The sequence below is a fragment of the Xiphophorus maculatus genome, chromosome 6, assembly GCF_002775205.1.
Source record: "Xiphophorus maculatus strain JP 163 A chromosome 6, X_maculatus-5.0-male, whole genome shotgun sequence".
Lineage (NCBI taxonomy): Eukaryota > Metazoa > Chordata > Actinopteri > Cyprinodontiformes > Poeciliidae > Xiphophorus > Xiphophorus maculatus.
Genome location: NC_036448.1, coordinates 598,039 through 615,445, shown reverse-complemented (window position 1 = coordinate 615,445; position 17,407 = coordinate 598,039). Strand labels below are relative to the sequence as shown.

Below are 17,407 nucleotides of genomic sequence, written 5' to 3'. Positions count from 1 at the left end.
TCTTTTTTTTCTAATTCACATTTAATGAGACAGGTTGTGTCATTGAGTTCAAGGATTTCATTTACAAGATATGTATTGTAATGTTTGTCATTTGCTTGGAAAATATGTCTGAAAGCTTTAGTCCATTTAGATTATGTTTGTAACTGCATTCACTTTTTAATAAATTCTTAATACTGTCCTGTAAGTTGTTTGCTGTTTGTTTTGCCTTTTAACCTGTTACAGCACATAAAAAACAAACAGTATGGATGAATAGCTGCCTGATTCACTGCACATTTTTCAAGCTTTCTACAGTCATAGAAACAAAATAAACCCTTTTGGCTCATGTTTAAATTTTGGTCATAAGGCAGTTAAAACAAATTTTCCTCTAAAATAAAATCCTGATTCTTTTGTCAGTTAGCTGACAAAATCATGAACCATGTAAATTAAAGACATGTCCAATTTTGTCTACTTAACAGAAAATTTAAAAGGCTTCCTTAGCACATCTCTGCCTAATATCACCAATCAACAACAAAATCACAGTTCAAAGAAACTTGGTTTAATCTATTCATTTTGATAGTTAGGCATGAGTGTTGACCTAAAATTTTACAATTTAATTCAATATTTTAAATTATCATATTAAAGGCCTTATAATCAAATTTAGAGCAAGGTGAGCATACACACACGCAGCAACCATTAGCTTCCCTTGAGGGAAAATGTTTGGCTCTTTTTGCATGAAATACCCAAAGTCTGCTCCTGAAAAACACCACAAATCTTTTGGTCATCCATGAATAAAGTGATATTAAGTGATATTAAGTGATAACAGGATAAGCAAGATTACAAATAACAGTGAATACTGTGCAATAGTTAAATCAGACCACCTCCTTAGTCTTGATCCTGTAAATATTATTACTGTTTGTGTTAGATAATTTCCTGATCTAATAAGAAGTGCAGCTTTACCAACACAGTTGGAGGAATAGAATAGAATAGCCTTTATTTTCACAGTGGGGGAACTCAGGTGCAGAATTCTCTTCTCAAACTCTGTTTTATGTAATTGTAGTTTTGAATTGTTCTCATCTCTCCCACAGTCTAGTGAATTAATTTCTCAGTTTTTTTCTGTATAATCAGTCGTATTTACAATCATCTTCAGAACTCAGGAAAAATAAAATCCACATTAAAGAAAACTCTAACTTTCCCATGTTGATGATGGTTGGGATTCTACGGAGGACCAAAACTGACATAATTAAAAATAAAAGCAGAAATGCATATTTTTTGTTTATTCTTATCCTTAAACATGTTTTTGTCAAGAAATGAAAATATTTTCTTTTGCCTTTTCATTACATGTGCATTTCATAAAAACTATTACATATTTTGCTTTTCCTTTTACTTAAACATGCATTTTCATCAAGAAATGCAAGCCTTTGTTCTTTTGTCATCATTTCTTTATTATTTGTTTTATTAAAAGCCGGTATGCAAGTGTCTCTGTTGCTCTGAGCATTTCATTTGCAGACCAAATTTATTCCTAAAAGATAGGTTTTTGGTTTATGCATTTGCAGCTGGGAGAGCGGACCAATCACATAGCTGGTGCCTCTGCACGTTGCCTCATGCACTGTTGCTGCTTGATCTCTGAAGTTTACCTCAGCACAGATTGTGTGCAGCTCCTTTCACTCAAACTGGACACAGGCTGACCTTTATGAATATTTACATCAATCCCCTGTGAGGAATTAAGCTTCTTTGGAGAACTCTACATAAAGGTAAGAGTTTAAAACAGTAAGGTAAGAGTTTAAAAAAATCACTTGCCTCCCCTGACCGCAGGTTGGTTTCAAAAGTATCTCTAAGCAGGTGGGTTTTCAGTCTATATTTAAAGGTACTCTGCATTTGAGTTGTTTTGCAGTTTTCTGCAAGACAGCACATTTTATATAGAAATATGTGTTATTATGCATTATTTCTGTTAAACTCCATGAGCAAGTCCTTGAAAGATTTAATATCTGGAAAATTGAACTTTTAAGTGTGTGTGCTCAGAGGATTTTGTCCCAAGCCCCAAACGATACCCTGTTCACATATAAAACACCTGCAAAGATTTTAACTCAAACTGATTTTAAAGGAGAAGGACCTACTTGGTGTGACATCCATCAAACATCCCAGTGTTGATAAAGTAGGGGCACACAATGGTGGTTTTGATCCCATCTTTTCCTGTTGCTAGAAGCTCCAGGCCTACCGACTCAGCAAAACCTACAGCTGCAAACTTACTGGCACAATAGTCTGTAGAGAGAAGAATCAACACACACAAAAAGTCAACAAAAGTACAGTCTAGTTTCATCAAATATTTAAGGACGTGCTATTCATTGTATCAATGACTCAAAAACAGATAGTGGTAAAGTTTATGATAAATATAAATGAATGATTTCTTTTATCACTGTATTCAGATCAAAGTCTGAATGCAGTTATGTGAAAAGATACAGATCAACACCTTTCAATAGCCTTTTATTAGCTTGTTCAGTTATTGTTTTCACAAGGGTTTTTGCATTTGTTTTGGGATTGACATCAACATTTCACAACGAAACTACTACATTTATCTATGGGACACAGAATGGATCTGATTGGTGAATGGTATGTTGGCTGGATATTCTCAAATTATTTGAAGACAGTTACTTTAGGGTATTTAAACTTCTTAATTTGAAGAAGTTGATGAGAAAGTTTAGCAAACACTATCACACATTGTTCTAGCATTTAGATTTCTCTTCATTCTAATTTACCAAAATCAGGAAATTATTAAACACATAATATGCCATATAGTTAGAAAAATAAAAAGTCTTTATAAAGCATACTGGTTTGAAATGTATTGTGGATACCAATGGATACCAGTTCAACAAATTTTGATTTTAGGGGTTTAATCTAGTTAGTTTTAGATTAGGTTAGCAAAGAGATTAGGTTTACATTCAGTTGGATGCCCAGGTAAATAAAATAGAAGTAGACTGTATATTCTGTCTGCCCCCAGTCAGCTTCTGGCTCTGCTGGAAGTTTCTTCGTGTTAAAGGGGAGTTTTTCTCTCCACTGTTGCTACATGAAAGCTTGGTATGAGGGATTGCTGTAAAGTCCGTGACTTGAATCAATTGGTGGGTTTATTTTGATATGCTCCTTGGAATATCTGTAGCGCTGCAGCTGGTGCAGAATCAGACCCTGAGGAGACCCATAAATATCACCATTGAATCATTATTTATAATAACCGATAAAAGTGTTTTGTGGTTTTGTAGTTACAGTTATGTTCACAGTAATAGTGTGTTTAAAAAGGTAAGTAAACCTCAAATAAATTGTATTTTAGTGAACACAAATGCATTGGCGACACTGCACATTCTATTTCAAAGCAAGAAAATCGGAAAATGTAATTGGATACGATAACATTTCACAGAAAGTCAAGAAATATGTTAAAAAAACAGAATCATTGACATCTTTCTTCACAAACTCAAAAATGTATAAACTAAGAAAGACTTAAAGATTCAACTTTCCTGAGAATTATAAGCTAATGTTTTGTTGCATAATCACAGATTCTGATAACTGCTTCACATCAGTACATGTAGTCAACCAACTTCTGGCACCGGTCAACAGGTATTGTAGCCCAGGACAATTACAATTTAATCCACAATTATTCAGCATTTTTTGGTTTTGCTCATGAATAGCATGTTTATGTCAGCGTTTTGTATGGGATTAAGATCCAATGATTGTGCTGACCACATTACTTGAATTTTGTTTTTCTGGAACCTTGATTTTGTTCGCTTACTGGTGTGTTTGGGGTCAATGTCTTGTTGAAACACCCATTTGAAGGGCATGTCCTTCCAGGGCAAAATGACTTCCTCCAGTATTCTTGTGTTTTCAAACCTATCCATGATCCCTGATATGTGAAAAATAGGACACTGTAGTATAAGGATCATTCCCATATCATGATGCTTGAACCACCTTGCTTCACCATCTTCACAGTGTACTGTGGCTTGAATTCAGTCTTTTCAGGACTTTAGTCCACAGAATATTACACAATTTTTGTTTAGGCCGGTCATTGTGTTCGTTGGCAAGTTGTAGCCGCTCTACTAATCTGGCATGAATTATTCTAAAACAAGATTGTACTTTACTCAGATAAGAGGTTAAGTATGAGGTGAATCACTCATAATCATTAACTATTTCATTATTGCTCACTATAATCTTTGACTTTCACTGATTTTTATTAAATAGGCTTTTTTATTGATTTGTCTGACTATCATCTTTTTAAAATAAGCAAAGTGGGTATATACTGTATGTGAATGTAGTGTTTTATTAAATCAAGATTCACCCAATTCATAGATTTTTGGTCATACATTTTATCAAAAAAGAACTCTATGGACAATTTTAGCCCAAGTATTTCAGAGAAGGCGTTGGCCAATGACAACTACTGTCCTTGGAGGAACAAAGGTACTTTGTACTTGTTGGTCAAGTGCTCCTCTACCTCTACCCCACCACCACAATCAACACCTACAGCATCAACACAATGTTGTCTTTTAATACTTTGGACAGAACCTTAATTCAGATTCTCAGTTTACAATATTTCACCTTTGATTTATTCTCTTCAAGTCAAACTCAAGTTTGAGGAAATAAGAAGTCAGATCCCTGCTGTGCTATCTCATTAACACGGGAATACACACCAGGGAATATGGAGGGTGGATATGCTAGAATCAGTGTTGGAACAGATGATATTTGAGCAAGTTGGGCCTTTCTGACATGGCAGGCCTACAGTTGTGACAAAGAGCAAGTCTCACATGCTTCATGGTGCGCAAGCACATGTCGGATCCTAGGACCAGCCCCGCTTTATCACGTCAATTGTATGACCGAAAGAGGACACACCTGCTAATCCATTTACGCCAATGAGTCCAGCAGAGCTGGCAATGCTGACCAGATGGCCATGGTTATTGGCGATCATGGCAGGTAGAAAGGCCTTGTAGGTCTGAGAGAAGGAAAACAAATAAGAAAAAATAAAAATAAAATGCACAACTGTTATTAGTAAAAAAAATAATACATGAAAAATGGGAATGTACAAACTACAAAGTAAAAAATTATCTACCACATTTCACAAAAGATTTAGTGTTAGATGATCAGACTAATCCTAAGAATAACAATTATCTTTTATAACATTCAGACAGACAGACAGAAATGTAATTTTCCTATCAACTTAAAATTTCTGTTTGTGATATTTAATAACTCAATTATTTCAAAATTTCATATCTTTCATTATATTTTTCACTCTTGGATGTTGCCATTTTGACACTTGTGCAATGTATGCTGGGTTAATAATGCCGTTTGGTCCGGCAACACCTGTTTAGCGTCTGGTCTTTGGTCTGGAAGTAAACACAGGGAGGCTAACTTTACAAGAGTTGTTTTTATCTTATTGCATTTGACTAGTGTAAATTTAGATAATGGCATCACTGTTGGTTGTAATTTCAAATAAAAAACAAAAAATAAAAACAGAAACAGTGAGGTGAGTCTTCATCACCTCCCAAATGAAGAAAATAAAGAAGAGAGCAATGGGAAAAACCTTTTGGAAGAACATAACTTCATTTGAGTCATATGCACAAGCAAAACTGATGAAGGATCTAACGGGTCGTTACCCTGCAGGCAATAACCAAATGCTGTGACGACAGTTTTCATCCATAACACACCTAAGCCCTGCCGCCAACTAGAGATCAAAAGATGCTGGGAGAAACATCAGAGACAGGCAGCGCTGGAAGCTTTTTTAAATGATAATGGAGATATTGCTACTGGTGCCGGTACTAAATGAGAAACCACGGACCCGAGACCAGACCCAAAACAGGAGTTACCGGACCGAAGACTGGAACAGACACAGAGCATGTGTGGGTGAATAATTATGTTGTTTGTGCTAGGGATGCCCGATCAGGTTTTTCACTGCTGATTCTGATTCCAATCACCCATGAGGGCCGATCACTGCCAATCACCTGGATTGGATGTTAATTTTTCGCTTTAGGTATAAATGATACTATGTGATCTACCAAAATGGAAAAATGATCTGGCAATAAATTCACTTAATTTAGACATAAAACATGCAAAATACTTGCAGGCACAATAGAGCAGCTATTTAGTCAAAAGTCAACTGAAAAACCTGCAATCAGTAGAATAATATTTAACAGTAAGATTCTCAGTACCCTAAATTATTCATGAGTCAAATAACACTGCCTATAACAAATAGTGTCAAGAAAAAGAGGAAACATTCATTCAAAGTCAAATGCAGGTTGTATCAAATACTTCTGTTTCTGACTGAGCTGAGTAATTCTGCAGAACATAGGGAGGAGATTATTTTCCCCAGAGATTAACTGTCTTATGAAAGTTTTAATATACATGTACAATCTGTTTTTGTTTGCTTTAGTTACATACTGCAGCTTAAGCAGACGTTCGGTGTGAGAGTTCACTGCCAGGTGGAGGTTGAGCGGCGCTACATCTGTGAAATATTACTACCAGTCTCGAGTAGCGATGGTCCAACAGTGGGAATAGAATCCAAGATCTTACACCACTGGTCATCCAGCTCAAAGACTGAAATTATTTTTCAGGTTATTTGCTTAGCTTTCTGACCGTGATGCTAATACGAGTGAATGTTAGTAGTTGTGCACTGCTCTACCTGCTGTCTGGCTGCTCCGGATGTGTTTTTATTTTTTCTGATATAACCATATTCCCTCAAGTGCTTGTTTTTTAAGTGCCATTAGATTCATTCTGTTCATGCATTTTGAAGTGCTTCACCCCAGAGGTATTTTTCCATTGTAATATGTAAACTTTCCCATTCGCGCTCAGAGTTGAATGTCCACACTATTTGCTTAGGATTTGTTGCGTCATGCTTGCGCAGTGTGAAGGAAAGAGGAGATCAGCTGCACACAAAGTGAGATACATGTGAACATTTTTGGTGATTGGCAACAAGAGCCAGTGATTGGCGATCATATACTTTTTTTTTCTCCCCTCCAGGGGCTCTTTTGTGGGCTCTAGTGTCCCTTATATGAAAGTAGGCTGACAGGAAAGGGGGAAGGCAAAGGGGGAAGATATGCGGCAAATATCGCCGGGTCCGTGAATCAAACCTGCGGCGGCTGCTTCGAGAACTCAAGGCCTCCAAACGTGGGTCGCGCTATCCCCTAGGCCACCACAGCACGCCCGATCACATACTTTTTCATGGATATCGGCCGATTATGATTGGTGGCCAATCGATGGGCACATCTCTAGTTTGTGGAGTTTTAGTCAGGAAATGTGTTACGGTAGTGTTCTAGGTCACTTTGACCTGAAAAGGATGTCTGCATGATTCAATAAAGGTCATTTGGATCCAAATATCAGAAGGAAGTTTATGTCTGGATAGATAAGGAAATAACTCAAAGTGCTGTAAGTAGTCACATGGGCTGTTTGAAACAGTTCAACTGTGGACTGGAAGAATCCACAGTTCTTAATCCATAGACTTTGGGGCGTGCTGTGGTGGCGCAGGGGGGTTAGCACGCCCCACATTTAGAGGCCTTAGACCCGCGGACGTCGCGGGTTCGACTCCCGGTCCCGACGACCTTTGCCGCATGTCCTCCTTCAAAAATGGCGCCGGCTCAGCTGACACACACACGCTCCTGTCGTGTGTGTGTTAATCTGTGTATAAAAAATTTCTTGCTGTAACTGCGAAATAATTTCCCTGCTGGGATGAATAAAGTAATTCTTCTTCTTCTAAGAAATGAGCCAAGTAAACTGCCTATGTCGAAGGAAAGATATCCTTTGATCGACACATCCAAATACACACCAATAGATAAGAAATCCTTTAAAAGGGTCAGCAACCATTGAAAGTGGGTGATTTGGGGAGATTTGGGATATTTTGTGAGCTCTTCAGAGGTCTGTTGCAGCTGTTGAATTAGTAATGTGTATGCAGACTAAATAAATTTCCCCCCAGCTGCACTGATCGGAGTACAGAAGATTCGAGTCCTGTATGATTTTATTTTTCACTCCATCAGTTTGCCACTTTTTATTACCCAATAAATGTCAGCTATTTACCGGATCACACCATCCAACCAGCGGTACATTGTTTCATTTATGAAGCTGAAGGTGGCAGCAGCAGCAAACACCAGCTTCTTCTGCCAACTCTTTCTCTTCCTCCAATTGGTCCTCCTCATCTTCATTATCTCTTGTGATTTCTACATTCCCATCAATTTCAGCGCAGTCCAGTTCAAACTGAAAAGGCCTAACGCCGTTATTCAATGCCTTTGTGGCTGGACAGAGCTTGCGTAGTTGGACCTAGCAAATGTAATTTACCCAGAATGCATTGCAGAGTGACATTTTATTTAAATTTATAAAACAGCCTACAACACTTTCTCTGTATTGTTTTACATGTGAAATAAATATTTCTCAAATAAAGTTTATTGTTTCAACTAATCATGGATCCCTTTAATAATGCTGAAAAATCAGTATTTTGACTAACCCAGAAGTGAGCCATAGCGTTGACCTCCATGGTCTTTTCAATCAGAGAGTCTGGAGCATCCATGAATTTCTTCCCTGTCACAATTCCGGCATTGTTCACCAAGATGCTGACATCACCCACTTCTCTCTTAACCTGCAAGGAGAAAAGAAGTATTTCAAGAAAAAATACACTTACTTGTACAAACTTATTGGCCCCGGAACCTAAAGAATGACTGGGCCAAGCAGGCTGGAATTTAGCACACATCCAAGCCACTTACAGGCATACAGCAGATACACTCCATTTCTATTGTAGGGTTTTACCACCTGATCTTTTCAAAATTAAAACTTATTTAATTCAATTCCAAGTAGACACAATCCCACAACATATTCTACAAAATTAAAAGTTTTTATCAAATAAAGAATTAACAGCATTGCAGATTCAAGTAGTGTTTAGGGTTTACTAATCAAGGAATTGATTGGTTGATTATCAGGAGGTGTGAACATTTCAATAAAACGGGAGTTTTGCCAGTTGGCATGCAAGCGTTTTAACACAATGCCATCATGGAAAGAAATCAGCGATGATCAGTAACTGTTACTGCCTCCAAACAGTCTAAGCTCCACCATTCTACTTTACTGTGAGAAAGAATTTTCCCTAATTACAAACATCTAAGAAAGCAGCTTTTTCTTGAGGCAATTGAGGCCATTTTACCCCAAGGTCAGTCCATATGTAAACACTACTCAGTTAAACGTGTAAAAACTAAGACGTACCTGATCAGCCACTCTGTAAACTTCATTCTTGTTGCTGCAATCACAGACGAAGCAGTGGACTCTGCTGGCTCCACCATTTTTGGCCAATCTTGCGGTTTCTTTTATGCCCTCCTGGTTAATGTCCCACAGAACCAGCACGGTACCATGAGCCGCAAACTCCTGAGCCATCAGGCGACCGATTCCACTGCCGGCGCCTGTGATCAGAACAACCTCCCCAGCTATGTTCTTTTTCTTCCTCGGAACCAAGAGGTGAATGAGAGATTCTATGTTGTACCATAAAGAGAGAAAGAGGACCTGGATTGATTCCAGAAAGAAATTCATGATGAGTCTGTAGAAAAAAAAAAGAAGAAAAAAAACATATTAAAAATAAGCATAATAAGGTATTGATTTGATTTCTTTTGTCTGATATTTTGTTACAATTATATTCAGTTTTATCTAAGTGCTTCTTATTTATTACATACTGTAGATGTTCATTACCTGGCCTTACCTGTTCACTGTTTTTCAGATGATCTCACAAAGCAATCCATTAAAATGTTTGGTTAGTCTTTGTTGTTAAGCACTATATAAATCAATTTCGGTGAATCTGGATGTAAAACCCAGAATAGACTGATTTTGAATTTTACTTATCTTGTCACACTGCCTACTCAAAGCACTTTACAAAAGAGCTATATTCACCAAGCTGCACTCATGAAAGTGTACGCATTCTTACACCAATACGCAGATCAGTGGGCAACTTGGGGTCAAGTGCCTGGCCTTAGGGGGACATGGACCAGTGGCAGGAGGAGGCTAGAATCAAACCCACAACGTTTGGATTGCAAGACAACTACAGTACCAAATTTTTCAGATTAAAAGAACCTTTTGAAAATAACCTTTAAGCAGGTAGTAAACATGCTTTTCATTAAGCCCACATTTCTGTTTTTAAAAATAGTTTATTGATCTGATCTAATATTCTAATTTTAAATGTCATATTTTTATTAACTATATGTCAAAAATCATTAGCAGAGTAAAGGTTTTCTAACAACTATCTGTGTGTTCCTGAAATTAATATAATAATCTAGTTTATTGAATGGGTCTGTCCTCGATTCACTGAACTCTTCCCCAGAATAAAAGATAAAAGTGAAAGGCAATGAGATTTGCTTAGTCGCTATGCTAACTCGTAACATAACTTGCTTTTTGTAGAAGAGGATTGCTCAGGTCATCAAGCTACCCTGAGCAATATTTGGCCAGCAGTTATAGTAGTAGAAAGGTAACATGGGAGTGTGATTTTCCTACAGGACCATGTTTCCCAACAACCATAAAACAAAAGACTGATATGCAACAGTGTGACAGAGTTAAATTTACAGATGGAATGAACAAGTTGTCCTCTGTACTTCTCTTCTTAGTGCTCACAAAGCAGACTTTACTTCATCTAAGCCATCTTGGCTCTGCCTCCCCAGAGAATCCACCACTCTGCATTTCAGAGGTCTGAGACTGGGTTCCAGAAAGTAGCTTTACACCCGTCTTCCCCCAGAATGCGTCTGGCCCCCCAGGACTACAAAACAGGACAGAACCTGTCTGGATCATTAAAAGAAAATTTACAAATAAGCGAAATACACAATCCAACAGTCTGAAATCAAACCTCACACTCATCCTCTGTCTAAAGCTTATACTGGCTCTGCTAAATAAAATATCATTATCAGCAAAAGGTTAATTAGTAAATGACTTCATCACTGAGCATATTATTGATGTTATGTTCCTGACAAAAACATGGCTGGATGACAATACTGAATCGCCTGTACTGACTGAATCAGAATAGAAAACATTAAAGAGGAAGGAGGGGGTGTGGCCTCCATATTTAAGATTTATCTAATGAACTCGTTTAAGGTCATTTGACCTCTTTTGAATATCTGGGAATCATGTGTGTTTATATATATATATATATATATATATATATTTTTTTTCTTCAGAATGAGCTGAAACCAGGCTTCAGTCCAAGGCCTGCATGCATGTCACGATTTACTTGCTCCACAACACATATTGGACCACCGTCGACATCTGCAGTCTGCTCTCCCTAGCTGTAGTTCCCCCTCAGCCAAAGACAGCTGTTGGTGCTTCAGGAAACAAACCCAGATCAACTGGTGACAGTAACAATAAAAATATGTGGAATATCATTAGAAGAATCATCTGTGTTTAATAGTCTGTTTGTGTGAACATATTGACTCAATTTTGAGAAGAAAACATAAAGATGTTTCCCAATGCTGCTTTCCATTGGTGTGAAATTAAAGGAACGGTGCTTGGCAAATATAAAATACAATTGTTTTTCAACTCTGTTCTCCCTTTGTTTTTTTATGATCGTGTGAGGATACTGTCGGCTCCTATTACTGAGTGAACTTTAAAATCAATCCATAGATGGTGGCGTCCATTATTATTTCCATTAACAGCACACTAGTTGCTCTAGTAGAACAGCCATGAAAACCACTCTGGGTATTTTTAAGCCCTGTGATTCCGTAACTTGCCGCACTCCTGGAAAATCTGCAGTTCAAAACACTTTTCTTTTCAAAGTTTTTTTTCCCAAACAGAATTCGTCTTCTGGCTCCTGTCACATTGCCTTCTGTTAAAAGTGTGATTGCTGCTAGCGGCTCTCAGTCTGCGCCTCTGTTGAATCAGGTGACATGCAGTGAGTGCACAGGCAAAGAAATTCCAATACTTTTTGCATGAATACACGGATTGCCTGAGGTTTTTAAAAATTTAATGTAAAAACAACAAAAAAAGGCATTTCTTCTTGAGTTTGTTGGAAAACATAGATTCATACTCACAAAACATACTTCTAGTGCTGGTTGGGGACCACATGTTTAAAGCTGCACTATGTAACTTTTATAAAGAATGATTTTTTTTACTTATTTGTTAAAACTGTCACCATGTGGTGACACCATGTTATGAGAAAGATAATCTGCGAAAAGATCGATTTCCTCCACCTTCTCCCTATGCTACTATTGCCTTCTGAAGAAATGCACCGCTCCCGACCAAAAACAACCAATCAGAGCCAGAAGGAGGCGCTTCATGCTGTCAATCAATGCTGCTCAATGTGCAAAAGGCAGAGAAATAACTTATCGTTACAGGAAAATCATTTATCTGCCGCCATTGGTGGCTATGCTAACCGGCTATGCACTCACAACAGGATCTGCTAGCTGCACCCTAGCAGAGAGCAAGGGGCAGAGGTAATTAATGACTGCAGGATTCCTTATCGTCAGAGGATTATGATGAGAGACGTGACCATGGACAGCTTGAGGAAGAGTTCAGGTTAGCTGCTGCTGCCCTGTAAGAAGGAGTGGAAATGTTCATGAAGGAAGAACGTTTCATGCAGGGAGGAGGCCAAATGTGTGTCTGAGTCCAGGAGGGGGAATCCAACACTAAGCTAGCAGGCAGTCAGAAAAACACTGGGATAACACAGGAATGATGATGGCCCGATGAATTAATAATGAACATGAGATGTTTTAGTAATAAGAATAACTGTGAATTTCAATAGAAAATGTAATAAGTAAGGGAAAACAAATAGAAGAGTTAGAAAACAGCTACTGATACCATTTAAAAATTTGCTTGTACTGGTGGGGTTTGTATCAGAAAAAAACAAACAGTGGCTGGTGAAATGTCTGAGTGGCTGATAAAAAAATTCTCTACCAGCCACTGTGGATGGAGAAAAATTTTAATTTCCACCCCTGGATATATTACCAGAATACAGACCTAATGACACAAGAAAAACGCATGTTAGGAGGAAAAAAAAGTCAACATTTTATGATGATTCCTTCAAGGAAATTGTGATAAAAATAAAATAAAATAAAGAAGGCTGACCATCTTATAAAGTTATACTTTGGCATTTAATCTTTTAACACATCAGCGTCAAATTATAACCAATTGAAAAAATTTCACTGAGCACCAGCAGGCAGTGTGGGTGAAGTGTCTTCCCCAAGATCACAACAACACTATATATATTGTGAAAATAAATGTATTTAATGGAAACATCACTCTTGAAAACAACTCACATTTTGGACAAAAAATTTTTATGCTAGAAAGAGGTGTTTTTTTTAGCAGTGTCGGAATTGGTGCATTTTGCAAAAACTTGGTATGTCATAATTTGAGTGGATGATTCCAGTTTATATATAGCAGCAAAGAGCTTGTAAGCCCTGGCCTACAATGCACAAAGCCTTAATAAGATGCTGACCTCTCCTCTGATGGGTGATGAGAAGTTCTAGAGCCATGGCTGTAATATGAATAAATCTCATGCAAGCGTTTACTTCAGTCACCACAATGATTTTTAATGACTTATCATGTAAACAAACTTATTTACGTGGGATTTTAATTGTATTTCTTATTTAATGGAAACACCGCAATTGTAAAGTAGTGTTTTTGACAATAGAAAAAAAAAAAGTTAAAAAATTGTGCTCATTTGCATTGAAAATGTAGTTGCTGATATTTCCATTGGAAATGTTTACTTTAATCATTTTTATTTAATCAGTGTTAACTTTACAATTTAGCCCTGCATTACAATAGAAGGGCTCATAATATGCATCTTGCAGACACGTCCCAGACCTCGGCCTGTTGATCAGTATTTGTACTCATAAGGTATGATCATCTCCAACATTTTACAATAACTATTACTCCAGTTACCAATAAATATAAGTAACTCAAATAGCTTTTGCTAAGTGAAGCTATAGTTTTACACAGGCACGTGCAGAGAGGAAGGGGTGCAATGGGGGCTAGAGCCCCTGCCCCATTTTTCCTTGATGCCAATAGTGCCCAATTTTTTATTTTTTTTCATCTGTATGTCAGAAGGCCTGCTTGTGCCCCTAAGCAATAATATTTAGCTAAATATAAAAATTTAGCTAAATATATTAGTCTGGCTGCCCTCAGTCTAAAAATGACTCCATGTTGTTCAGACTCCGGGTCCATGGTAAGGAGGAGCGGGGAGGATCTGGACCCTCTAACTACCAAATTATGGGCAAGAATATTTTTTTCATATACTGGTTTGTAAATAAAAACGTAGGTCTGATGTTGACGTTAGAAAAACTGTTTCTATTTATATTTTCATAATTGTCCTCGCAATAGCGGGACAAAACCCGCCTCACCCCTAAACTCAGAAATGCTTCAGCTGCAGAGAAAAATTCTGACTTTAACTTAATCAGGCTGCTAAAATCCCGGTTCACTACATGCAGTCTGAGTCGGTCCCACCGACAGATATAAAGAATATCTGTCTTTATATCAGACATCCTGATATAAGACACGATACTGCGACTGTCACCACGAGTCGCGACACACCTCAAAGCCCTGGTACCACCTGCTGACTGTTCTCTGCTTCTCCTTAATGTTTCTACCAGGCACATTAAAGCTGCTGCTGACGGGATCTGGGCTGGAGGGGAGCAGCTGTAAATAGAAGTTATTGCAGAACCTCAAGTGTTAAAGGAAGATTTGGCCCATAGCAACTGGAGTTCACAAAATAAATATCAGCGAAAATACTGCAGCAGTAATTAGAACCGCAGCATAAAGCCAAACATGCCAAAATGAAATGAATCAAAATGTCCCCAAAGCATCAGCGGACTGGCATATGGGCCACCGGGGGATACCAGGTAGATTCCAGGTAGATTCCAGAGATGCGGATCGCAGTGGCTCTTCATGCAGGGCCGGGCCAAGGTAATATGGGGCCTTAGACAGAACCCCCTCCCTCTGGAACCCGTCCTACTAAGAACCTCAGCATCACTAACATGTTTAAATATAGATAAGGTGAATCTGTGAGAGGGAGACCAGATTTATTGGCCAAGTTTAAAATCAATCACTGATTATTGGTTATTTGCTGTGATGTATTTGTGAACAAACCCAACTCAAACACAAAGATTACACCATATTGTAGTCATGGTAACACAACAATCAAACTATCAAGATGATTCTTTAAACTTTTACAAAGTAAACTTCCTAATTAAATCCTAAATGTAAATTTTTTCTCAGCTGAATACATTAAATAAAATTTAATAAAATTGTCATTTTCTATAGATGAATGCTACAGGTCTGGATCTGTGGTCTGTGTTACAATTTAACAATTTCTAGGGCCCCTGAATGTCTGGAGGCCCCTGCCAGCAGCTTCTGAGTTTTCTTTGCCTTGATATCTCAGTCTTATAATTCTACATCTCAGAGGTGTTAACATCAGTTAAACCTCTGAGATGAGAGTTAACCCCTTTGAGGTTTTTTGATCTATAAAGCAGTCTGTAGCCAAGTTGTTGTAGAGGTTAAATAGATATTATTAGGGCTTAATTAGTAAAATGGCAGCAAATTTGCTTATTTCATAACTTCATAACCAGAGACCTTCTCTCCTCTGTATAACAGCTACAATCTCAGATCAGCTCAAATCTCCAGGACTGTTAGCAGCAGAAACAGCAACTTTATACCTGTTGGGGAAAATAGACTACATTTGCTTTGTATTGTCCCCGCATGATGGCAATGATATAGTAGGATCCAAGTAGATTATTAATTAATATGGGTTGCTGCTATGTTGTTGTACGGAGTTTTAAGATCTTGTTCAATGTGCCCTTTTTTAACTTTGAGCCCCTGCCCCTCCAAAGATCTCTGCACAGCCCTGGTTTTACATAACTTTGGGCCATAGTAAATTTTAAAGCTCTGTCATGAAATACTTTAAAATTGAAAACTAAACACATCTAAGACTCTAAAGGCAAACACATCCTCAGTTTACAAGGCTGGAACCCATCTGTGTGTTTTCTGACGGAGTCCGAAAACACATGCCGCTCCATTCTGAATAATGAGAATGTCCGACAACATGTCCACTTTCAAGGCCTTCCTTCACTGGAGCTGGACATGTTGCTGAAATCAAGCAGGAGATCTGTGGTGCTTGAAATAATAAACTCAGCTGTTCACTAAGTGTGCTACCATGTGGGTCAACATGCATGAGTCTCTTATCCTGCTGGTAAGTTTTAAAAGCAGATGAAAGATCCATTACTGAACCAACTGGAGGAAAAATGGCCGCTTTGGATGATGTAAGTGTGTTGTGATGTTATCACAGTGATATCCAGACATGATAATTCTGACAGTGTTATCATGGAGAGTGAAATATAGCACAGGCCCAGCTCCAACTCAGCAGACTGAGTCAGCAGCTCTCAGACTTTGATCAGGTCATACAGACACAGGGAGTTGATGGGCTTCCAGCTAGAACTTCTACATTAGTAGTTGTAATGACTTTAGAAGGACACATTTAAATACTCATTACATACAGGTTCATAAGTGATTTAGATTGGTTCAAATACAGGTGGAATACTGCTGAAGAATTGTGGATTTTAATATAGATTTAATATTAAACGCGCTTAGAAAAGTGGTAAAAAAAAAAAAAAAAAAAAAAAGCATTTAGTCTGATTTCCTCTATTGGGTTGTGCGGTTGTTTTCTAAGTAGCGCTGTCTGAACATCAGTACTCTTGGTTTCTGGTTGCTTCTATAACTTCCGAACAAAGGAACAAATACAGTAAACAGAACCGCACAACGTCGCGTTGGGAGTTTTTCAGTTGCTATGAATAATTAGTTGATTTAAATAAATGGATTTCTGGCAAGAGTTCAACTTGATCCTGCAGCTGGAATAAATCAATGACGGAACTTACCTTCGGAACAGAGAAAGTTCAACAAATCCTGCTGTCAGTTCTTCAAATGCAAATAATAAATCAGCTAGAAACTCGACCTTTACTCTCGACATGTTCTAAGATTATTAAACGGACTCTGATCTCATAAAAACCTGGCTGATGAAATAAGCAGGCTCTTACATACCGCGGTGCAGCAGCAGGTCCACTTGGTTCAGTTCTGGGTTCTGTCACGGTACAAACCAGGCGTTTTCTGCAGCCTGGGGCGTAAAAACAGTAACTGTCACCACTTCAGCTAAACCAGAGAGGAGGGGCCGGATGCACGCAAAGCATGGTGGTACATTGAGTTCATAAAGAGTCCCTCTTTCTTTCTTTCGTTTTTCCTCTCTTTCTTTCTTTCTTTCTTTCTTTCTTTCTTCCTTTCTTTCTTTCTTTCTTTCTTTCTTTCTTTCTTTCTTTCTTTCTTTCTTTCTTTCGTTCTAAATCACAATTGTGAAATATGATTGCTGAGATTTTCTGTAAAATAAGACTCAAGGTACTTTTACTCTTATATGACTGTGAGTCTCGTAATTATGACATTTTTTTTTTAAGTGACTGAAATGGTCTTTCACAATATT

At 37.9% G+C, this 17,407-nt stretch overlaps 1 protein-coding gene across 2 annotated transcripts in view; it reads right to left on the bottom strand.

Moving 5' to 3' along the window:
* The window catches only part of sdr16c5 (short chain dehydrogenase/reductase family 16C member 5), a 36,943-nt gene extending 19,851 nt beyond the window's left edge, over window positions 1-17,092 (bottom strand). The window contains exons 1-5 of one of the 2 annotated variants that reach the window (XM_005809212.3): window positions 16,978-17,092; window positions 9,187-9,514; window positions 8,441-8,572; window positions 4,846-4,945; window positions 2,094-2,238 (exon numbers count right to left, since the gene is read on the bottom strand). In XM_005809212.3, the coding sequence (XP_005809269.1) occupies window positions 2,094-2,238; window positions 4,846-4,945; window positions 8,441-8,572; window positions 9,187-9,507 (698 nt within the window). In that variant the 5' untranslated portion in view covers window positions 9,508-9,514; window positions 16,978-17,092. Of the gene's footprint in view, window positions 1-2,093; window positions 2,239-4,845; window positions 4,946-8,440; window positions 8,573-9,186; window positions 9,515-16,814; window positions 16,921-16,977 lie in introns of those variants that run through there. The other variant, XM_023335678.1, reaches the window with a different exon arrangement.
* Between the last annotated feature and the right edge of the window lie 315 nt (window positions 17,093-17,407).